This window comes from Benincasa hispida, chromosome 4, assembly GCF_027475165.1.
Source record: "Benincasa hispida cultivar pf3 chromosome 4, pf3_genome.v1.1, whole genome shotgun sequence".
Taxonomy (NCBI): domain Eukaryota; kingdom Viridiplantae; phylum Streptophyta; class Magnoliopsida; order Cucurbitales; family Cucurbitaceae; genus Benincasa; species Benincasa hispida.
Window position 1 is genome coordinate 42,982,570 of NC_143481.1, and position 24,738 is coordinate 43,007,307.

The 24,738-nt window shown below is 31.9% G+C and overlaps 3 protein-coding genes across 7 annotated transcripts; 1 reads left to right on the forward strand and 2 right to left on the reverse strand.

Moving 5' to 3' along the window:
* The first annotated feature begins 2,923 nt into the window (after positions 1–2,923).
* OHP2 (one-helix protein 2) lies at positions 2,924–5,939 on the forward strand. Its single transcript, XM_039028788.2, has 2 exons — positions 2,924–3,568; positions 5,639–5,939. The coding sequence occupies exons 1-2, from the start codon at positions 3,102–3,104 to the stop codon at positions 5,751–5,753; spliced, it is 582 nt and encodes a 193-aa protein (XP_038884716.2). The 5' UTR covers positions 2,924–3,101; the 3' UTR covers positions 5,754–5,939.
* Positions 5,940–7,543: 1,604 nt separating this feature from the next.
* Positions 7,544–9,557, reverse strand: LOC120075409 (Protein kinase superfamily protein). Its single transcript, XM_039028787.2, has one exon. It carries the CDS (start codon positions 8,914–8,916, stop codon positions 7,756–7,758), a length of 1,161 nt encoding a protein of 386 aa, XP_038884715.1. The 5' UTR covers positions 8,917–9,557; the 3' UTR covers positions 7,544–7,755.
* A 4,934-nt stretch (positions 9,558–14,491) lies between these two features.
* Positions 14,492–23,741, reverse strand: ASHH1 (SET domain group 26). Of its 5 annotated transcripts, none has more exons than XR_005481365.2 (12): positions 23,605–23,741; positions 22,731–22,787; positions 21,976–22,040; positions 20,573–20,729; positions 19,191–19,277; positions 18,173–18,257; positions 17,988–18,081; positions 17,652–17,850; positions 17,448–17,482; positions 16,272–16,764; positions 15,557–15,985; positions 14,492–14,735 (listed from the first exon to the last, which is right to left on the reverse strand). XR_005481365.2 is itself a non-coding variant. In XM_039029121.2 (11 exons), exons 2-11 carry the CDS (start codon positions 22,731–22,733, stop codon positions 15,710–15,712), a joined length of 1,494 nt encoding a protein of 497 aa, XP_038885049.2. In that variant the 5' UTR covers positions 22,734–22,787; positions 23,605–23,741; the 3' UTR covers positions 15,430–15,709. The 5 variants fall into 5 exon arrangements, 3 of the variants coding, with proteins under 3 accessions (XP_038885049.2, XP_038885050.2, XP_090169487.1); XR_016529407.1 differs by having other exon boundaries at positions 23,521–23,737; XM_039029121.2 differs by lacking the exon at positions 14,492–14,735 and having other exon boundaries at positions 15,430–15,985.
* Between the last annotated feature and the right edge of the window lie 997 nt (positions 23,742–24,738).

Genomic DNA, 24,738 nt, shown 5'->3' on the forward strand with positions numbered 1-24,738 from the left:
ATAATTAAGTTAATTTAATTATATATGATATAATTACTATAATGTATTTGATACATTATATAAAGTTTATAAGAGAAGAAATAAATGTTTGAATATAATTCAAATATTAATTATATGAATTGGATTCATATAATTAAATTTAATGTAAATATGATGCGAGAGAATTGATACTATAGGTTATATTGTATTTGATGCAATATAAAAACTATAAGTTATATATGATATAACATATAATTATGTATATGTATAATAAATTAGTTATTTTATATATATATACATATATAAGTTTTTTATTTATTAAAATTAAATTAAATTATATAATTTATTTTTTAATTAAATTAAAGGGAGGGAAATAACTTCCCTTCCCTCCCGTAATTCTCTCCACATCACGTAAGTGGGAGGTTGGGGGTTACTGATTCTTTTTCTTCTTCCTGCAAAAGAGATAGTTAAAATCAAGTGACACAGAACAGTTCTATGAAAAAAAATATTTCCTTCCTCTCACTCTTCCTCTCAATCCAAAATCACCAGAGCACTGAATTCTCACTCAAAAAATATCGAGGTCGCCAATTGGTAGTGTCCTTTTTGGAGTGTTCGTGACTTAACAAAGAAGGGAATTCATGAAGATTTGATTTTCAAAGGTAAAAGGTTTTTGAAACTCTTATTTCTCTGTTCTTGTTTTAGAAGCATACTATATTCTGAATTAAATGCATGATCTTAATGTTTTTTCTCTGTAAAATTATTTTTCTGTAAATTTAGGAATTGGAACGATCCCACTTCCGCTCAAGGTCCCTTCGTTGGGATCCTTCGATTCATGTTTTGATAAGTTGGCATAAAAAAAATGTGTGTCAAATACACTAAACTCAAATCAAGCTTATGTACCCAATTCATAGTTTGATTAAATTGACATATTGAATGGAGTCAAAATCAAGAACATATAGCTTGCATTTTGATCTCAACTTTATATTTTTTTAGATTCACCGACCCATGTGCGTAAATGTCGAAAAATGGCATTTGTTGAATGAAAAATTTTAGACCAATCACAAATTGCTACGTCATTTACCAAATTAATGACAAAATTACAAATAATTGAATTTGAGACTAATTAAAAGTTGACATGTGTCCCAAATTAAAATTAAAGACATAAACTGGAAATTTTAGATGATTTTCCATCATGACTATTAGATTGAATAAAATTAATTTAGTTCAGTTTGACATTATTATTTGGGCAAGTTCAATTGAGCCCAAAAATAGACTTAATTTAACTCAAATATCAAATAAGGCTCAAATCCAATTAGTTGAGCCTAGGGGGCTAAGTCCATGGACCAAGCGAGTCCAAGCCCACCTGAGAACACTGTGAATAGATAAGTTTTCTTCATTTGTGAAGGTTAGAAATTTTACACTCCAGAGAGCTTTGAGAGAATTCTCACAATAATCAGAAGACTCCCCAACTCCTAAAGCTGACCACACTTGAAGACTAAATTCCTTTGGAAATACAAGTATTCCTCCAAGACTCCAACTTCAAGAACATTCACACGCTCTGCATCCATACGTCAAGCATATGCATTCAACCAAGAGAGAATCAGAGGATCAAATACTAGAGATCGAACCACATTCACATCAAATCTACCTCAACACAAGTTCAACTCCATGAAATACGTTTCTCTTGAAGGAACACTGAATCTCCAACAAGATCATCAAGCCCAAAGATCGATCATCCATGAAGGTCGTCAAGCCCAAAGGCCTATCGTTAAAGAAGATCAATAAGCCCAAAAGTAGATCACCCAAAAAGATCAACCAACCTAATATTAACGTTTATTTTGAAAGCATTAAAGGATTATATATTAGAGATTATGCTCAGTATAATGAAATTAATACAAATACAAAGTTCAAATTCCACGAAACAATTTTCTCCAGAAACCTCATGCGAATATAGAGTTTCATTTGTCATAAAATTTAAATATATATTTAATAGTTTAATTAGTTTTTAAAAATTTCGATCATACCATTGACTTGTAGACAAAAATGGAAAGCTTAATAATTTATTAAACCATTCAAAGTTCGTAACCCATTAGACACAAAATTATTCAAGTCTTTTAGATATTTTGAAATTTCAAGACCAAATAGACACAACTTTGATTTAAACTTATAATTTGATCCAAAAAATGTTTAAAATATCACATTGATCTTTGAACTATGAATTGTGTTCAATTTTAGCCCCTCTATTTTTAATTGTCCATTTTTAGTTAATATATTTCCAATAAATTTGAAAGTCGGTCATACTTTAATAAATCTTAAATTTAGCTAGTTAAAATTAATATTTATTGAAATTGATTAAATAATAATAATAATAATAATTTTCAAATAAGAAAATACATTAAGTAAATATTTTACACAACTTATTATGGAAATGCTCATAAAAACTAAGATGTTTGGGGAAAAAATCAATAAAAAAAACTAACTACATTGATTAATTTTGAGAGTTATAGTAAATACAAAGATTGCAATTATACAAATGAAAGTACATCAACAAAATGAAAACAAAATCCAAAATACATGTTCAATACAAAAAATTTAAACAATAAATTGTAAAACCAAATACTAAAGTATAGTGGTAGTTACAATTACATCATTAAACTTTGCATGGTAAAAGTTGAACGTTCAAACTTATAAAATTGTTAAAATTGGACTTTAGAACTTATAATTTTGGTAATAATTGGACCTTTAGTTGATAAAAATCGAACTCTCAAATAAATTTTTATCATTTGGAGTCTAATTTCTACAACTATTATAAGTTTTAGGATCTAATTTTAACCGATGGTTCAATTTTTATCGTTGAAAATTTAAGAATGTAATTACAGTTGGCCCAAAATTAAATAATAATTTATGAAAATAAAATAAAATAAAAACCTTATAAAGAGTTTGAAAGGCTATGATTTTTCTTAGTCCATTCTCGAAATTGCTCAATGGCATGTAATTTTCTGAAACTTGGCGACATTGTATCCACACCAAACATATCCCTAAATCCATTTCTCTCGAGCAATCTTTGACTTCAATTCTCTATCCCCCGAATTCCATTTCACTTCCATACACAAATTTCTGAAATGTCGGGGGCTTGTTCGATCCCCTTTGCCAAGATCAAAATCCCTCCGCCTTCCTCCTCGCCGGCCGCCGCCGTTTCTCCCTCCGCCTCCGCCTCCTCTTCCGCTTCTTCATCCTCCCCTCACACTTCCCTCCGATTCTCCTCCTCCAAGCCTTTCGTCTTCACCATTAGGAGCTCTCAGACCGAAGGCCCTCTTCGGAGACCCGCGGCTCCTTCTCTCAGAGAGCCGTCACCGCCTTCGCCGTCTTCGCCGTCTTCGCCGACGCCTCCTCTCAAGCCTACTCCTCCCCCGCAATCGCCTCCGTCGCCGGTGTCTCCTGTTGTGAAACAGGATAATGTGATTACATTGGAGTTTCAGAGGCAGAAAGCTAAGGAGCTTCAGGAGTATTTTAAGCAGAAGAAGCTTGATGAAGCTGATCAGGGACCGTTCTTTGGCTTCATCGGGAAGAATGAAATTTCCAATGGGAGGTCGATTTCATTTCCCCCTTTTTCTAATTTGATTCCACTGTGATTACTAAATTTTGATCGGGATTTATACTCATTTGTTCTTGCTGGCTGTTATGATGTTTCTTCTGCAATTAAATTAATAATATAGGTCTTGCCTGCAATCGAATTGACTGCCATTGGACTAATTCTCTTGTTGTATTTGTATTTGGATTGGCACCTTTTCTTTAGAGTTTCTTTTAAGGTATACAGTCCCTAGCTTTCCGAAAATTTGATATTATATAGGTTATTGATTATTATCACTCATGATTGATTTTTTATTTTTATTTGAGAATTTAGCTAAGAATTTAAATATTTATCTGAGAAGGGTGAAACTAAAAGAACATAGAAGCATAAATTTAAAAAACAGAACTAAAAACGGAATGATTATCCAACGTGTCTAAATATTTCTCCATCTTTCATGCTACTTGTTTATTCTACCCATCAGGACAGGCTTTTCTTTGGCTTGTAGTAAACTACAATGTGGTGCCAACTGCCAAAAGGCCTCAACAACTTTACTCGACTATTCCCCAGTTAATTTTGTTTGTAGCTGCAAGTTTTGATTATGTTCAAGTGCCTAAACTCCATCTCTTTCTTTATCTTTATGAATAACCAAGCCATTTCGAATATCACTTCCTCTGTTTGAGTAATCATATCCACTGTGTTTTGTGCTGATTTTATTCAGACTTCTAGTGTTTTCTTTTTGAATTTATTCATTTTGATGTTGTTCCTAAAGATTTGCATCTGACTGAATTAAAGTAGCCCTTTTGTGTACCTTGTTCCATAAGTTACTTAGTTGCTAGCAGGGATTTGCACGGGTTGGTGTGTTTCTTGGACCAACGAAAAAATTCAACCTTGGTCAGGTTGGCTACCCAAAAAACCTGAACAGGGTCTCCAACCCAATCCTTATAATTGAGGTTGGGTTTGGATTGATGGTTTATTATTTTTTCTTATTAATTTAAAATTATCTACAACACATAACTAATAATTAAAATCTCATAGAACTCGAATGTGGAATACCAAATATCCATGATATCTATTACAAACATTAAACAAAAATAAACATCGAAATAATCCTAAAAAAACAAAAAATGCACAAATTCATCAATCCATAGTCAGTCAAACATTAAACAAAGATAAATATATGTAGATATATATCGTAGGATTGTGTTGGGTCAACCAGAAAAAATTTGTGGAAAATTTTCACATATAGAAAAAATATCAAACTACTTACAGAAATAGCCAAAAAAACACAGATAGACTTCTATCAATGTCTATCAGTGATAGATTTCTATCAGTTTTTATCATAGATAGATGCTGATAGAAGTCTTCTATCGGTGTCTATCTGTCATTGTCTATCACAACTATCTAAAAGAAACAAAACTCAAATCTAGCATCCAACTTCATGGGTAAATCAATTTTAACACCAAAACTTAATTGATCTTCGAAAACCAAACAAAAGTAACCCAAAACGCCAAAAATCTTATCTCTAACGACAAAAAATCTGGCCAACTCTAGTGCTAGCGGCGACAAGGATTGGGTTGCACGGATCTAAGAGTTAGAGGAAGAGAGAGAGAAAAATCGGCTCACCGATGGTGACGTACAACCAGATCTGCGATGTAGACCCAAACGGCGGTAGATCGACATTGGGCATGAGTGTGGTGGCTGCTGGACATTAAAGTGCATGGGTTTGAGAGAGAGAGACCAAGATCCGACCCAAGAAGAAGAGGAAAGTTTGTGGGTTAGAGAGAGAGACCGAGATCAGATTGAAGAAGAAGGGGGAAGATGATTAAAATTTGCTATTTTGTGTAAATAATTTTTTTTATTTTTCTATTTTTAAAAATCCCCTAAAATCTATTCAACCCAAGACCCAACCCAACTTAGGAACATTAACTCAACTCAACTATTACAATTTTGGATTGGATAATTCAGGTTGTTTCAGTTGTCGGGTCATTTGAACACCCCTAGTTGCTATGCTAGTAGAAATCAGCCGTTCAGTTTACTGTTAATGGTTGGGTCTTCACTACTCTTACTGGGTTGTTTTTCACTAAACAGGTGGGCTATGTTTGGTTTTGCTGTTGGATTACTGACAGAGTATGCAACTGGTTCAAACTTTGTTGATCAAGTAAAGATCCTTCTCTCAAATTTTGGGATAGTAGATCTCGAATGACACGACATACAAGGTCGATGTTGCTATATTTTTCCAATTTCTGTAATTTATGTATCTACATCCTGTAATTCATCTGATAGTCTTCATGAGAGTTTTGTTGTCTGATACACTTAATTGCCATTCAAGTGTGTGCTCCTTGCAATACTTACTGTTTTTCTGTTATATATAAAGTCTTCATTTTCTTTACGAGTCTGTAATTCACTGGGAGCATTTAGCTATTCAAACCTTGCTAAACTTCTTTACCTTCATTCATTGAAGGTTACGTTTACATAATAATAACCTTGAAAATACGATACGTTTCTTCTCACTTTTATTGTCAACCTTGCTTCAGGAATCATTGTTCAACTGCATGTCTGGGAGTAATTTTGAAGTAGTTAAAATCACTTTTGTTATTCAAAGCCAAGTTTAATGGTATGAAAATTGTGTTTGAAAGTGTAAAATTAAACATCGAATAGATTTTGAGTGATTAGAAATGTGTTTTGAAGATATTTTGCACACGACAAAAGTGATTTTAATAATTTCAAAATCACTCTCATACACCAACCAAGGATAGACCTGCCTCCTCTCCATGATTTTTATGATAGACATTATTTTATAGTCTAAGTTTCCTTTTGCATTTAGCCTTTGACTTCTTGTCTCTCTCTCAATTCATTCTTTGTCATATGGAGTGGACTTATATTGCCTAGTTTAAAATTTAGATGAGCAAAAACTAAATGAGTACAGTGGAATGGTTGAATGCTCTTCCAAAAGCTAGATGAAATCTTTTCTCAGGGGTGTTAAAAAATCCAACCCCTAAAAGATCCAACTAATCCAACTTGAATTATAAGGGTTGGATTGAGTTGAATTTTTAAAGAATGGATTGATTTGGTTCACAAGTTCATAAAACAATTTGGTTCAATCCGAACAAACTCAAAGATATATTTCTCTTTGCAATTGAACAATTTAACGATGTGTTTCTCATTCATAGTTTGTCCATTCTCTCCCTGGTTCCTCTTGCATCTCTCGTTTGTCATTGTACTTCATCATTGCCTTAATGCCTTTTGTCATCTCTCTCTCTCTCATTTGATATCCCTCGTTTGGTTCTCTCCCAGTCTTGAATGCAGTCGTTAGCCATCCACCACTCTTTCTTGTTCTCTCCCAACCATCATTTGTTGTAATTGTACCATCAAGAACATTTTGTTTTATTTTTTGCATTGCCCAAAATCGAGTGGACCCAATCTGATGATTTAAGTATTGCGTTGGGTTGGGTTGTCATCTCTGATTGGGACCAACTCGAAAATTTAGGTAGGTCAAAAAAAAATTACCCCAACCCACCTGTATAAAACCCATCATTTCCCACTCTTTCACATGGTGAGATGATTCTTGTCATTCTCCTAAAACGGAATGGATCACAATTCCCTAAAATTCCAACAATAGAAAAGTACAAGTAAAGAAATTTTTTATATGTACACTTCTACCTAGTCGAGAAGATATTTCCTATTGACGTTGTTTTAGATCAGACCATATGGAGGTGAATTTTGAACTTTTAAGTTGGTGTTTTATGTCTTAAACAACTTAACTATGCTCATATTAATGTGATAACATTAATACCTAATTTAACTCCCCTTGATGCATTTCATAATAAGAATAGGCACAACTCTAACTAAAAAGAAGGAAAAAAAATCAACTTGAAAGATTTGGTGAATAACAATGCACTTGCAAGTTTGAGTTACAAAAAACTTGAAAATATTACAAGTTCATGATAGGAATTACACAATAATAATATAAAGTACTAGTCAAAACACATCATCAAGTTTAAGTTAGTTTAAGATTATCATTGAAAGATTCAAATTTCTGTTTCACCTACACTTTTAGAAAGAAAAAAGAAATAAAAACTCAAGAACATCACTCTACATTTTACCTATTTGAATAATTGGCTCAACACACTATTTACATTCCTTACAATTGAAATTGTTGTGCATCTGATCCACATGAAATGCCGATGTCGCGGTTGTTGCCAAAATTACTCGTCGAGCTTATTTTGATACTCGTCATCGTCCCGTAGTTTCACGTTGCAAATTCGATCCAAGAGCTCAACAACATTAGACATGGGAGGTCTTTCTCTAGAATTCTCACTCGTGCACAAACAAGCAATCCTAAAATATTCCTTCACATTGGCCTCTATTAGTTCATCCTTGGAAATGCTAGCATCAACCATTTCCATATGTTTATTTTGGGCCACTAAAATCCTAGCCCATTCTATTAAGCCCACTTCTCTGTCGTCCAATAACATAGGCAAATTGGGCCTCTGGCCCATGGCAATCTCAAACATTAAAATCCCAAAACTGTACACGTCAGCCTTCACCGTCGCCACCGTCACTCCGGCCCTGTACTCCGGCGGCATGTAGCCCATAGTTCCGGCGAACTGAGTAGAAACGTGGGAATTAGAGGTTTCAATCATACGGGCCAGCCCAAAATCAGCAATATGGGCCTCGAATTCGGAGTCCAATAAGACATTGCCGGCCTTGATATCTCTATGGATAATGGGCTGAGGAAGCCCATGTAAATAGGAAAGCCCATTAGCAACGCCTCTCATGATCTTCAATCTGGTCTCCCAGGGCAATGGCAGCCGTGAGGGCAAATAACCATCGGAATCCTGATCGGCCTCCGCCGAAGTCGACGTCTCGTACAAGCAATTATCGAGACTTCCTCTCTCTATGAATTCGTAGATCAAGAGCCTATCGGAGCCGGAAACACAGTATCCCAAGATTTTGACGATGTTCCGATGGCGGAGTTTTCCGAGAGTTTCCATCTCGGCGCGGAATTCTCGGAATCCTTGGAAGGCGTCAGGATTGAGTTTCTTGATGGCGACGGTAGCGCCGGAGGAGAGGCGAGCCTTGTAAACGAGGCCGAAGGAGCCATCGCCGACGACTAAATCGTTGCTGAAATTCTTGGTAGCGACACGGAGTTCAGCCATGGAGATTCTGAGGGAAGGATCGAAGGAGGCGCTCTCATCGACGGTGATGGAGGAGAGATCTAAATTGCGGTCGCGAACTTGCTGTTGGCGGGTGGTTTGATGCTTGGATTTGAGGTGTCGGCAGAGGAAGAAGATGCAGAAGAGGAATAGGGTTGCGACGGAGAAACTGGCGACGGATGCGAGAATTAGAGCTGAGGTGGGTTGCATGGCCTGATCTGATTTGATTTGATTTGATTTGTTATGATCTGAGAAGGGGATTTGAAGGAATTTCAATGGCGAAATGAGAGATTGAAGAGAGGGGAAGAAGAAAAGGAAGGTAAACGGAAGGCGGCGACTGCAAGTGAAGATTACGAAGGAGGTTTCGGGGAATCTGCCATTGCGGTTTTGGGGTTGCTTTGCTAACTCAATAATTTCAGTAATTTATCTGTTTCAAATAGTCAACTTTCCCAAGGGGGTTTGAGCCTATGGCAAAGATTTTTTTTTATTATTATTTTTTTTATTTTCTTTTAAAGAAAAATGAGAATTGACCAATTTTTTTAAAACGCTATTCATCCACGTTAATTTTGGGTGAAATTACCAAAGTGAGTGACTTTCTCGCTCTCTTGTACTCTTTGCTCTCTATTTCTCACTCTTACACTTTTGCACTCTCACAAATTGCCCTCTCATCCCTCTTTCTCTTACGATCTTGCTTTGCATTCTCACTGTTTTACTCTTGTTTTAAAATGCAAATTCAATAAAGGGAGAGAAGAAGAATAAGATGGACAGAGATGCTCGTGTAGAATCACCGAAGTTGGTCGCAGAAGATGAAATAAGAGTAATTTTTGTAAAATTGTTTGATTATGAGACAAACAAAATGTCACAAATTTTTAGCTTTTAAAAATTGAGGCAAAAATTTATTTTGGACCTTTAGTATGGGTCTTTTAATCAATGTTCTCAAAAGAGGGGGATTGAATCTCATAAGGAAAGTCAAGTTGGTTGAGTGTGAAGAGGTTTTGAATGGTCCAAATTAATAAGTTATTATGTAATTTTCATTTTTTAGTGGACTACAAACTTCCAACATCAAATGGTTCAAATTAATAGTCAAAAGGGAGTTTAGTTCAATAGTAATTAACATGATTTTTTTGAGGTCAGAGGTTCATTCCTCATACTAAAAAAAAGTTCGAATTAATAAATTATCAAACTGGTATTTTTTAGTTGTGAAGTAGGAGTTCTTTAGTTTAAAACAAATGCATCCTTAATCACGATATAAAATGTGGAATATAAAATTTTGAGATCTGGATTTTATAGAAATATTGATAAAATATCGATGGATGTTTATAAAAAAATTAGAAAAAAAATGGAAAATGAAAATGAAAAATGAAAAATCAAAATTAATAAAGAATTATTCTATGTGGTCATATTATTTATTCTTATGTATTTTGTGATTTTTTTACGGTATAACAAAAATATCTTTTCTTTTTTTTTTTGTAAAGGTATTATAATTAAAGTGTGGGATGGGAAAATCGAACTTCTGACCTCAAGGTCAATAGTACAAATACTATGTCAATTGAGCTATACTCATATTGACGAACTAAGGAAAATGTTAAAATACACCTGGATTGAGAATTTAATACCATGCCTCTCTAATTATTTGACTTTAAAATATCATAACATAATGATAATGATAATAAATAAATAAACATTTTTTCCTCATTGATGTGTTTGTTTTCTAGTATCTAGTTTAATGCTATTTCTTGGTATTCTTCAATCATCATGTTTGGCCAAGTCAAAAATGTTGCATTAAGTCATTGCCCCATGTGTTCATCTAATACATTTACGAAGTGACCGAACAATTTATTATGGTAGGTCCCATCTATTTCTTTCTTTTCCTTTTCTTTTTTTCTTTTTTGAAAAATAACTTTTCAATTTAGTCATAGTTTTCAAAAAGTTACACGTTTAGTTATTAAATTTTAAGTTTGGTTTCAATTTAGTCTCTAAGTTTCAAAAATGTTCATTTTTACCTTTGACATTTGACTTTTACTTCAATTTGATCCCATGTTTCATCATTTACACTTTTAAACTCGATTCTTCACTAAATACTCATTTTCTGTCTTTAGTATTAATTTATTTTAAAAGAGTTATAATTAATTAAATTTTACTCTTTTCTATCACTCTTAAAATTAAAATTAAATTTTCATTTCATAATTATTTCTAATTAATTAATAAAGAATAAAATTATAATATTTTGAAATTTAAGGAATAAATTGAACAAAACTCAAAATTTAAGAATCAAATATGTAACATTTGAAAACTTAGAGACCAAATAAAAACTACGCCAAAATCTAAGGATCAAAAAGATATTTTACCCTCTTTTCTTTTTCTAAAATACCATTTTAATTCCTTTATTTAAGCTTGTTCCAAATGGGATGATTAGCCACATGATCCTCTTCTAATTGCACATTAAAAATAAAATTAAAATAATTCAATTTTTTAAAATAAAATTTCTTGTCAAATAACATATTACTATTGAGTGTTGCTAACTGCACAAAAGTGCAGCTAAATTTTTTCTTCTTCAAATGTCTAATTATAGTTTCTATAATTTCTAAAATTTAAAGCAAAAATGTTAATAGATAATTTTTTTTGAACCCATCAACAATAAACTCGTTCTAAAAATTAAAAAATCTATTAAAAATATAAAAATTACAATTAAAAAATTTGAAAGTATAAAAACTGATATAGAAACCAAAATAGTACTTTAATATTTTCTTTAATATATATTTTAGAAAAAATAGATTAAAATTTAGATAGGATTTAACAAAACAATGTAGATGCTTTTTTCTATTCAGAATTTAATAAGTTAGCCTATTCGAAATTTAATAACTGTCATAATGCTAGGTTGGCACCATCCTTCAAAATTGTGGACTTATATATCTTTTTTTAATCGAAGAAGTTGTGAATTTAAATCTACAACTTTAAATAATACTACATAATTCCATTCCGTTACATTATTATTTATTAACATAGTTGTGTGGATAACAGCATTCAATCGCCTAACATACAATTTTAAAACTGAAAAAATATTCATTTTATTTTAAGGTAAGTATTTTAAATGGTAAAACTGTTTAAAATATAACTATCTATCCGTATTTATTATTGATAGATAGTGACATTTTGTTATAATTTTGAATAAGTTGGACTCATTTTTCTAAAATGATTTTTTATTTTATTTGTTAATAGATGTTTTGAAGTTTAGGAATACTCTGTAAGTTTTCTTTTATAAAATTATTGTCAGTGGAGTAATTGTCTGTTAAATTGGCCCAAATAGTTGTGATTATAGATATAAATAAATAACACACAAATACAATGATTAAAAATTCAGAAGTTGACAACAACCACCACCATCGAATAAAGTAGTTTGTTTGACAAAGCAATCCTATAAATTATTAATCCTTACGGTATAAAATGAGATCTATTATAATACAGCTTGCAATAGAACATTTCAACAGTATAAAAATGCTTTCAATTAATTAACTCAAGCATCAATTTTTTTTTTTTTTTTTAAAAAAAAAACCCTTAAACTTAAACTTGGTATGAGAAAAAGTCACATTGACTAAAGCTTTTAAAGAACAAACAAAGATCATAAATATTCAAGTGTGTCGTATATGTTCGTGTTGAAATAAAATATCAAAATTCTATTTTTCAATAACAAATTAGTTGAAAATCAAACCTTAGGTGAACTTACAATAAAGGAGAAAAAGTGCATATAATAAAGTAGGTATGCAGTAGAAATTCATTACTTGAAAAAATAGAACAATGAAATCTATAATATTACGTAAGGCTATCATTTTAGTTTTACAACATTAAAAAAAAGGAATAGTAAGAGAAATTCATGATTAACGTGATCTCGTAGAAGTATTGATAAGAAAGAGAAATGTCCTTAATAAACATTAAAATTAAAAACATTAGCAAGGATCCTATGAATATTCTAAATTATGCTCGTTACAGTCAAATGTCAACAATTACATATGTTTAGACACATCAATTATCGTCGAACTATGCTTGTATCATAGGTTAACAATAACTTATTAGTCTTGTCTAAAAATAAGAATAGTCTAATACTATAATCATGTAGTTACTTCTATTTATTGTCAATCACGTTAAATTATGTAAGAATGACATAAAGTTTAACCGTGTAGAAAAAGTAATAAAGTGAACAAAAACAAGAAGACTATTAAAGTAGCGAAGATCTTTCCAAGTTAAGATGCTTTAAGTCGATGGGTTTAACAAAAGCATTCCTCGTACTACTACAAAATCAATCCACCTTCAATTTGCCAAAATAATAATAATAAAATTTAAATACTATTTTAATCTTTATACTTTCATTTTAGTTCATTTTAAGTTTAAATACTATTTTGATCCATGTACTTTCATTTTAGTTCATTTTAAATTTAAATACTATTTTGACCCCCGTACTTTCATTTTAGTTCATTTTAATCCATATACTTTTAAAATATTCATTTCGACCCGTGTACTATTAAAATATTCATTTTGATTTTCGCACTTTCAAAAAATGACCATTTTGGTCCCTTTAATTTCATTTTTACTTCATTTTTACGGGATCAAAATGGTCACTTTTTTAAAAATCAAGGATCAAAATGAACCAAAATCAAAATAGTATTTAAACCAAATAATAGAAATAAAAATAATAAATCGGAGAAAATCCATAGAAAAAGGTTTGTTTAAAGCATTAAGGATATTTACTACAAAAATGATGAAAGGAAGGGACCCACGCGGCATTTCACTTTCAAAGCCTTTTTTTTTTTTTTTTCCAAAATCAAATCCGTGAATGTAGAGAAACAAAGACTGATAGGTTAATTTGGTCAACAAAATTCCACATACTTCCAGTTCCACCGTGTAGAAACAGCAACACTTCACTACTTATATTTACTTTTCCAAATGGGTCACTCAACAACATTCTCTTTTTCATCATTTATTTTTCCTATATTTCACATTTCAAAAAGTGACATTACAAAGATACAACAAAAGAACCAATAAATGAATAAATAATGGGCATGTGCAGGCCGATGAAAGGGAGATCATAGAGTAGTCAGATCTTAACACCAATGTTCCAAATCAATTAAATCCACACAACAGAATTAAAAAAATGTTTAGTTCAACTTTTCTGAGGTTTAATTTCCGCAATAAGTCATTTTGAAAAAGAGACTGAAATGTACTTAAAGTTATTGAAAATTAGAAGAATATTGGAATGAGTGAAAAATCAAGAGTAGAACAAAAATAGAATTGTGAAGTGTAAAAACAAGAAAGAGGGTTGGATTAAAAATTGTGAAAACAAAATGAATTTGATATTACAAATCGGGCCTAAAATACTCAACACAAATATGGATTTAAGATTATATTACATTACAAACTCATTCCATCGTAGGCCCTCCAAACAGCATTTGAAATATTTAGTAACCACTCAAAATAGTTTTCATTTTTCTCTAATCAATCTAAACCAACCCTAAGTTCCATTCCATGAGAAGCAACAGAGAAACGAAATTGCATTACAAATTTCCACAAAAAATTTGTATTTTATCCTCAAATTCATTTTATTAATTTATTGACTATTAGGACAACCAATGTGGCTTACATGAACTTAGTTTTTAGCGGAAGTCTTAAATTTTTACAAGCTTTTGTATTATATTGAGGCTTAACCTATTGTTTTAGTCTCTAATGTTTGAATATTTTTTTAATTTTGTCTACTTTGTTTTAACATTTTCCCTCTCATTGGTGAATGTTAAAATTGGTTGATAATAAACTTTTATTTATTTCAACATGCATGAGTTAGACTTTATACCTCTAACCTTTTTTATCAATCCCGTAACCAATTGAGTTAATTCTCCAGTTGCTGACGGAGGTAATCTAAAAGAAAGAAAACTCAACTTCTACTCATTTCTTATAAAATTGAAGGGAAAAAATATTTTCCTTTTTTAGATGGACCTTGTTCTCTAGATTTTTGCTCATTTACTAAAACCTTCTGCCAAAACCTGAAAATAGTAAACACAAGGGGCTAATTTAAAACTTTTAAACAATAATAGCTAAATTGATCAAATAAAGTAAAATAAAAACTGAAACATAAATAATTAACAAATATAATTAGCCTTAAATTTAATAAAGAAAACATTGATTAAATTTAAAATTAAAATGATTATAGGTAACTCAAATTTACCTGAAACACGGCAGAAATTGCCGATCAATCAAATTGATTGATCTAACCTCGATGCAAATAGTATGCCTTTTAATTCTATCGAATGTTTCCCAAGATCATTTCTATCTAAACTCATTTTCTTTTTCTTAATCAACTTATTTAAATTTAGGTTAAAATATCATTTTGGTCCAAGTATTTTGAGTTCAATTCAATTTTAGTTTATATACTTTCAATTGTCCAATTTTAATCCATAATGTCGACCGTGAAATTTCAATAAACCTTAAATTTAACCTTCAAACTTAAACTTCTATCAAAATTAGTTAATAATAATAATAATAATTTTTAACCTGAAAAAGACAATTGTGTAAATATATTTTCACAATCTATAAATAGAATGCTAATTGAGACTAAATTATTTTTCGGAAAAAAAAAATTCAACAATAAACCAACTACATAGACTCATTTAAAATTCATTGCAAGCACAAGAACTAGACCAAAATAGAACAAAATATAAAGTACAGAGACCCAAACGCTTGAAATGATAAGATCAAATGATGTCATTTAAAACGAGTGCAGCATAGCGAATAGGGGACAAAAAAAGACCTTAAAAGATAAGAGTATAGCATGAGAAATAAGCTCATAATTGAAGGCTTTGATTACCTCTAACCTGAAAACTCCTCGATATGAATTGCTCCACAGACCTTGTAGGTTGGCTCCCATAAGAACTAGCGTATCCCGACCATCAACTAATATACGATAGAAATGGTTTACCATAGTAACTAATTCAGCTCCATATTATCAGAGATAAGCAGACTAATCAGTTAACAATTTCAGGTCATTGTCGCCATCCGCTTCAAGAGGTTGAGGGTCAGTAGAGACACCTGACCTTAGAGGAGTGCAGGCAACATTTCTGACTATAGAAGAATAAAGATCGAATTCCGCCTTCAGTTTCAAACAGCTTGCTTCTATCCACTTCTCCGCAACACTGGTAGCTACATTGTCTTGGCTATCCCTCTCATATTCTTCAATGGCAGGTCGTATTTCATTGTACAACGAATCAAGTTCGGCAGTTGCTTTATTCTTTGTTTCCTGCACAAAAAATTTAATGACTCATCAGCGGAGCATTGGTTTTAAAGCATACCAAAGTGTTCTCTTTTTCTTATTAAGAAGGGCACGTTTGGGAGTATTCTAAAGTTAAAATTACCGAGTGATTAAAGGTGTACTTTGAAATAATTTTAAGCACAACAAAAGTGATTTTAACTATTTCAAAATCACTTCCAAACATGCACTAAATGACTAAGACGTCAAATGAAAAGATATTTCATAATCACTCCACAGCTCGCCAGAAAAGACTGCTGTAAAACGCAATTATTACCTCATACTGTAAGACATCTTCTTGTGCTTCCTTTAACTCCAATAGTCGAGCAACATATTTCGCATCTACTTGCTTCATAGTACAATTTTTTGTCCTTCCATTAGACAAGTTTCTTGAACGTTTTTTGGCCACAGGTCCAGGTCCAATGCGATAATTACGGCAAGCAGTATTACTTCGGATACGAGATATCATTGCATTCTGATGTGAAAAGCTCTGCTGCGTATTTTGTGGATGATCTTCTGGCTCCTCTTTTGGTTCATTTTTAATTTCTCCTACAACTGTATTTTGCAATTGAACTGTATTCTTCGAGGCATCAATGAACGCAGTGGATCCCAGTTGCTGTTCAGCTGCCAAATCATCGTCTATGATCATTGGGTTCTCAATTTTCAGATAACCCTCAAACTCAGAATATGTGTTGTTAAATGCTGTGTGGAGCTTAACGAAAGGCTCGTCCTCTGCAGAATCGTACAGTGGAATTTTCTCAACAGAATACCTAAAACCAAGCAGGACGGTTAACGCTCTTTGTCTCATGAGAAAAGAAGCAAGAAGAGCATGTAACAACTAAAATAAAGACATGCCTCCATATAGATATCTGAACAATAAATTTAAAATAGCTGTGATAGGAAACCAAAGGATACTAACAATGCGACATATTTAAATATTAAAATTTATCAATATTGCTGTACAGAGAGCATTATCCTTAACCATGCATCACATCATGTCTACTAATTAGAACTAAACAATATGGTTAGGAGTTCGAGATCATTTCAGTCGAAACCCACCTACACAAGTTATTAAGCATTTCAGGTTTCCTGACTCTTAGTAATATAATCAGGTTAACATCCAAATTACAATTCTATGTATACATAAAGACTAGAGAATTTTGGGGTATTGCCTCACAACTTCATAATAACACTTTCCCAGACACCTTTGACCCTCCATAAAATGAAACAATTAATCAACAGATATAATTGGATCCCTTTCTTATTATTTTCATTTGTACATATCCTAACTGCAATCTGGCTTTAGAATGAGAAGTTCTCTCACTTCACCAAGGCCAACAGTCCGTCAGTAGCCAAACCTAATTTCTAACATTGGCTATTTAGGAAAAATCAAGCATTAAAAAATGGTGGGGGTAGAGATGGCTGAAGACCAGAGACATAGAAAAGGCTTTACCTATCATCGTCATCTTCCCACAAATAGGTATCCTCCTGACAAGGAAAACAGATTGATGTACGGTCAGAAAATACAAAACAAAGAAAACCGTTTGCAGTTTCCAATTTGTGATGAATTTACAACCCTTACCAAGAACCACGGTCATATATAATGTCTCGCATTCCTTATTTTAAAAGTAAAACTACTTCATAAGTAAAAAATTACCAGGAAGCCACGAGACTTGGCTCCAAGAAATCCTGAACAGCTGCTCGCACCACAGAGGCAGCGAACCTTGGCACCTCCATACCATTCGAAATTATAATCATATGCCAATTCAGTCCCAATGGAAATGTCTTGCTTTGCAAATATTCCAACCCTTATTTCACCCAACACATTCCATTTCCTCGTCTCACAATTTGGGAAGCTGCAAGCTTACAAAAAAATAATTAATGACAACAACGAAGTAATTAAAGATAGATTATGTTTACTGGCATACTTGGTTTCCCTTCGCCTGGTATACATACACAAAATATATGGTAATATTCAGCATAAACAACTCACCACGAATGATTTATAAATCTAGCAAGACTTCCCTTTCTAGTGGCATCAATTGATTCAGAGGCATTGAGCGAGATGATGTAAGCATCTTTTAGTCCTACCATAAAGGTATAGAAAATGATGATCTAAATTTATTATATTATATATAATGCATTACGCATGTAACTTTGATAAAATTGATATGTTACCCTGATTTTCATAAGTGTGGGATCTCCGTTTTGCTTCCTTCCAAGAAATAACTTCCCCACAATATTCAATAATAAATTGTCCATTCTACGTTGTCCCCAAGAAATAAAAAGAAATGGAAAAAAATCTTTAGAGAACAAAATTCAATTTATTTGGCCAAGTAAAGATGAATTTAAAATTGAAAAAGGCTTCTCATTTAAGTCTCTTGTTGCTGGCACAAAAATACCTCTGCAGAAAGCAATCTTAATAAATATGATGTTTGTTGCAATGCTACACGAGAGTTCGTTAGATACGTAAATATAAATAATAGAACTACAAGATGCCATAGTATTGATACTAAATATAGTTGGTGCAAAAGCTGCATCTAAAGTCAGTTACTTTTTATTTTATTTTATTTTAAACGAGAAACGAAACTTTTCATTGAACAAATAAAAAGAGACTATTGCTACTACAAACTCGACAAGGGAGGGACAGTTACTGTTTGTTTAAAAATTTTAAATCATCAACTGCATCCTGTTCCAGAACCAAATTAATTTTTCAACAATATAAGAAAAGTACAAAAAAAGTGACTCAAATACCCAAAAACTAAGAAACACGGACACTTTAGTTTAGCTAGCGTGTCCATGTCCGACACATGTTGGACACTTGACACTTGTTGGACACGTATCGGACACTTGTTAGTGCAACAAATGTGTTACACATGCAAGGAACACTTGTTGAGTAGGCTAAAAAGACACATATATGATAATAATAATAAATTTTGAGTGTGAAATACATCAAACTAATTTTTTAGGTATATAAATGAATCAACCCATGTACTTTAAAATCATCAGTCAGCTCACATTATCTAGGTCTAGGTGGCAGTAAAGATCAACAACATATTAGCAGAGAAAAAGAACATGCAAAAGAGGTTTGATCCCATATTGAAGAACAGTAATGGTCCAACGAGACATGTAAAGAATACAACAATCTAAATGAGAAATTTAAAAAATACATCTATTTACCTTGCCAAGTAAATACCTTTATATTCTCGTCAGCTAAAAGGCCCCACCCACGGCCTTCTGTTTTGAACAACTTTGTTCTTGCATACTCACATTTCTGAAATCTCTGTTACATATTGGTAATTGAAGGATAATTTAGTTCAGCTCAAGAAGTCGGGGCTGCAAGTCATCGTTCTAATCCTCAATCCAAGCTCATAATAACAGATGTTTCCAATAACAGACCAATTGTAAAATTACATAATATAAGGTCACGCTTGTTATAGATCTGAAAATAGAAATTGGGAAATATTGATTTAAAATAGAGTTGTATTTCCTATTTTCCATGTTTTCGGATCTCTTTGGGGGCAAATTAAGAAACTAGATCCTAATTTAAGTTCTAGTTCAAAATGTATTTAATAAATATTTATAAACTATAAAATTAGTTCTAGTTTACAACTAAATATTAGGTTGAATCACAACTAATATTAGTTAATTTATAAACAGGTTTTATGTTATATATTCTGTATAATTGATATTTTACAATATCCTACGTTTACCATATATTTTATTATACTTAATTAAATGAGTTTTTTTTTTAATGGAAACAACACTTTTCATTAATGAAATGAAAAAAGACTAATGCTCGAATTACAATGAGACATAATAAGCAAGAAAACTAGAAGACTAGAAGACAAGGGAACCAGCAGGCGCACTGCGCCCGGATATCTCAACTAGGTTGACACACCCATAGCGCACTCATCACATCCCAATAGAAAGAGCTACTAATAAAAGGAAATACAAGATGACATAATTCATAAACAAATATGTCAAAAACAAATATATTAAATGAAAGAGTTTATAATATTATGTACTTTATTTATCAAAATTTTATAATTTTTAATGTAATTCAACATTTCAAATTTTCAAATTCAAAATATAGATACATTGAAAACATGAAAAGGTTGTTTCTAGAATTTTCACTATCTGGATTACAAAATTTTTTTTAAAAAAAAAAAAAAAGTGCCCAACAAACAGATGGATTCCACTGAATCTGAAAAATATAAAATAGAATTGAGAATGCATAGCCAACAGACTCTAAATAAACAACACGTGTGGTATATTGCATAACTTGTAAAGAACAGACAGATTGACAGAGTTATCTACAGAACATTGCAGAAGGCCTCGTGAATTTACTGCAAATAGGAATCCAAAGAAAGAGAAACGCCACAAGGATATTAATTGCAAATCAGTAGGTAAGTCAAAAACAATTCCTACAAACACATCGAGAAAAGTGTACATTATTATATAATAAAGATTGGAATATAGTTTTATATATATATATTGATAATATTAGATAGATAGATAGTTATATAATATATTTCTTATACAATCTGCCTTGCAGTGAAATAGCCTCATGGTTACCTGATTCCTGCAATGAACACCAGAGGGACAATATCCAGGAGTACACTCAGTGCTGGTTAGTACATTCAAACACCCCTCCCCACAAGCACTATCGTTATCATTAGCATCAAACTTGCATTCACAGACTGCAATATCCTCCTCCTTTTGCTTCTTGTGTCTATGGAGAAGAAAACAAATCAAAATTTGTATACTTTTCAATAGAACCTTTCTTTTCATACAAGAAACTATTTCATTAAAATGACAAAATATCCAAAAAGGAGTGAGGCGAGCCTCAAGCCAAGGTGAGGGAGTTACATAATGTATTTCCAGATTTCTAATTAGCAAAAAGAAAAGGATAAACTATAAACATTAAAAGACCTGGGAAAAATATACTACCATCGTTTGGCCTGATAGTCCATATGGCAAGTGAAAAAATAATATGATTCTAGAATACGGGTTCAAACTGTGCGCCGTGCCAGATATATATATATTTCCCTTTTGACACTTGGTGCCAGGTATACTTAAACCTTAAATTTCTTAACTAAATGTTTCTATAGTCAAACAAGTTCTCTAGAAATTAAATGAGATACGCATAAAAGGCCTTGGTTAATATAATATGGCAGGTGAGGCAATCAACCAGCTAAAGGAACTTAATACAATATGCCAAAATTGAAAGGGCAATAAATAGTCGAAGTGATGGTCTCCAGGTTTATTACTAGCCTTGCACACGCATTACGCCAATTGAGTGCTTGATAGCTACTAGGTTTTTCTTTTCTAACCTTTTTCTTTCTTTCTTCCTTGTTCTTCTTCTTTTAAGAACCCCTTAGAGATATCCATTCTTAATCTCCAAGTCAATCAAGTTGCTTGGATAAATCCCAAGAGGAGGCTGCCTACCAAATTTAACTACTAAGCCAGTGGCAGATTGACCCTCATCCAAATGGCTAAGTAGAAATGACTCAAATCTTACTATAGTGGAAGCCACTATGGACATCAAAAGATGACATAAAAGCAGGAAGGTTTGAGAGAGGCTTGGATGAGGGCCAATCTGCCACAATCTGACAAAATCAATGAATTCTGATTTTGAAGCTTGTTTGACAACAACAAGAGTCCAGAAAATGATGCCCTTTGTATTAACTTTTGGAGGAGATCCTTAATCTTTGTTTTACACAAGTTGACATTCAGCCAAAGGAATAACTGAAAGAAATTTGTTGAAGACTAAAGAAATTCCTCCGTTTAGGTGAGTGAGAAAAGTGTTGTCTCATTGCCAAATTAGAAGTGGATGACGGTTATAGTTATAGCTGTTTTGTCCCAACTAAAAAAAAAAAACCATGTTCATTAAGTACAATAAAACTCGTGAAAACAATCATTGAAATATACAAAATATTGAAAAGAGGGAGATGGTGAATATGATTAAAATATCTTACTTCCGATAACAAAATTCATTTTGTTTGATATCTTTGTAATCTGGCAGTCCTTCGATATTTTGATCCTTCAAAGACGACAAAGCTTTTATTAACTTTCTTGTAAAGATCCACACGATGAAGAAAGATAAATCCACATATAAATGAATGCCTCATGTCCATGAAATATTGACAGGAAAAGATAACAAAAAAATATTAATGAAAAGTTCATCTAGAAGGCAAGTTCTACTGAGATCGAGGACAGTATGGTATATATACATTCCAGAGTGTCTAACAGCAATCTACCTTCCAGTACTTTACACCTTTATAAACAAGAAAAGTTATACACTACAGCACGGACTGTTCATGACACTACTTATTTATTTTAACAGCCACTGCACTCAGATTACAGGAAACATATAAGATGTATGTTGGAATTCAATGAGTTTATACATCATGCCAATCTTCCCAAAGGCCAAAAATCATCTCTTCAACTGGTTTCAGTAACTCCTCCCTCATAGTATTAGTGCCTAAAGGCATTTTAAAAAAACTACTTCATAAGCTATTCACTAGCCATGCAACCTACCAAAATTGCCATATAATTTACCCTTTCATCAATATTTTGCTTAAGTTTAGACCGCTTTCACAAAAAGGAATGTATCATCAGTAGATTGTAGATGGAATTTATGGTTGATAATCCAGGATACAACATGAGAGATAAATTAAAAAATCTTAAAGAATTAGAAAAACGACTATTCAGAAACAGGAGTCGAACTAACCATGGAGGGATTTTCAATCTGGAGTCATCGAATTTCTGCCAAGACCACGTTCTTCATCTGCCACATTGAATAGAATACATGCACAAGGCATTGAGTTAACCACGTAACGAATCTAAATCCAAAAACAGAATGATATGTTGACTGGAGACGCATTTCCTTTCAACATATTAAACTCAAATTTTAGCTTTCGAAAAAATACACTAAAATTTAATGTAGTTACAATTCCAGATTCCAAGTGATTTCAACTAAGTATTCCTTCATTATCCATACGTAGGCACATTTCACATTTTCCAGATTCCTAATATTTACGAACTTCTACAACAGATCAGAAAAATGAGAGACTAAATCCGACCTAATTACCTTGTACATACATCACATGCTGTAACGTGAATTGACAACGGAAGAAAAAACAAACGAAACTACCAATTCAACTTGCAACTACAACACAATTGTATAGTTTTCATTAAGGAAATTGAAATTTTAGGAACAAATGTTCGGACTAATTTTATCCTCTCCACTTGTTCGAATGACTAAACAAATAAAAGAGCTTAAACTTGCAAGCTTCTCTTGCAGCAGCCTAAAATTTCAGAATCATTGTCAAATGAGTGGGAAATAACAAAATCATGTTGAAGAAATCTATCACTGATTAAACAATCTATAAGCAGGCGATGTGAAGTGCAGCAGACTGCAGAGAACGCAACGATGATATAGAAGAAAGCTGAAGAAAGAAATGGAGTATCGAATCTCGAACAGAAGAATGATCAAGTTGTAACTGAGATTCGAACATTACAGGCAACACAAAATCCCTACACTGCTGATTATCCGAACGGAAACAACAGAGATTTCGATGGCATTCAAATCAACAGAGAAAAACCTTGCGAATTTTGAGAGCGGATTTGCCGCGATAGGGCTTCCGGCGCGCGCGTAGATGAATTAGACGAATATAATGTCTTTTTTTTCCCCTTTTCTGACACAAACAAATATAAGTTCTTACTCTAAAGATAGATAAAAAAAAAATATATATATATATATATATATTAAACAAGTTTCTAATTCTAACAAATTTAGTTCTTTTTTTTATTGCGTAATAGTTTAGACCTTCGATAATCATTTGGTTTCAATTTTTTTAAAAAAAAATTAAGTCTGTAAATTCCTTTTCCACCACCAATTCTTTGGTTTTATTATTTATTTTATACCGATGTTTTAAAAAATCAAATTTTAAAAATTAAAAAATATATAAATACTTGTATTTTACTTTTAAGATTTAGCTAAAAATTTGATAAAGAATTCAATTTTTTTATTAGAGAAACATGTACAATATTGTAAAAAATTGAGAAAAAAATAGATTCAATTTTCAAAAATTAAATGATTACTAAACAAGATTTTCCCTATTTTTAAAATTGTTGTAATTTAATCTCTTCTAACAAACTATCGTTTGGATTGATTTAAGAAAAAAAGTTTTTAAAAGAACTCATTTTTATTTAAACACTTTTGATAAAATTAAAAAAAAAAAAAAGATCAAAATACACTTGAAAAGTTATTTTGAGTGATTATCAAACACTTCAATTTCTTATTTTTTAAATTGAATGCTTGGAAATATAAACCAAACACGATATATCTCAAATTTTATCATGTAATAATAATTTAATCTTTTTTTAAAAAAAAGGATCAATCACTATTTGTCGATAAAGATTTGTGGTTTCAATCATTTGAAAATACCAATAATGAATACGCATCATGTGTCACACTTGCATTTTCCAGATTGTATGGCACTTCTTTCCTATTCAAGCAAGTCCATAGTTGGTGGCACAATCGACTTATTTTGACAACCTCTACCCCGTTTCATTAAAAAAAATTATATGTAATAAGTAAATAATATTTAAACTTAGTTTTTATCATAATAAACTTTTCTTAGTGGTAAAATAAAATTTTAAAATAACTCTAAAATATTATTGATTCTATATGATTTTATCATCACGTCTCTAACTTTTTTTTCTCTGTAAAATTT

Bases quoted from the DNA above. Each gene is read 5' to 3' on its own strand.
- OHP2 (XM_039028788.2), top strand. From the start codon at position 3,102: ATGTCGGGGGCTTGTTCGATCCCCTTTGCCAAGATCAAAATCCCTCCG. The intron at 3,569-5,638 runs GTCGATTTCATT...TTCACTAAACAG, and splicing joins AATGAAATTTCCAATGGGAG to GTGGGCTATGTTTGGTTTTG.
- LOC120075409 (XM_039028787.2), bottom strand. From the start codon at position 8,916: ATGCAACCCACCTCAGCTCTAATTCTCGCATCCGTCGCCAGTTTCTCC.
- ASHH1 (XM_039029121.2), bottom strand. The intron at 18,082-18,172 runs GTAACATATCAA...CCTTTATGGTAG, and splicing joins CCACACTTATGAAAATCAGG to GACTAAAAGATGCTTACATC. The intron at 15,986-16,271 runs GTAATAATTGCG...TTTTTTGTGCAG, and splicing joins AAGATGTCTTACAGTATGAG to GAAACAAAGAATAAAGCAAC.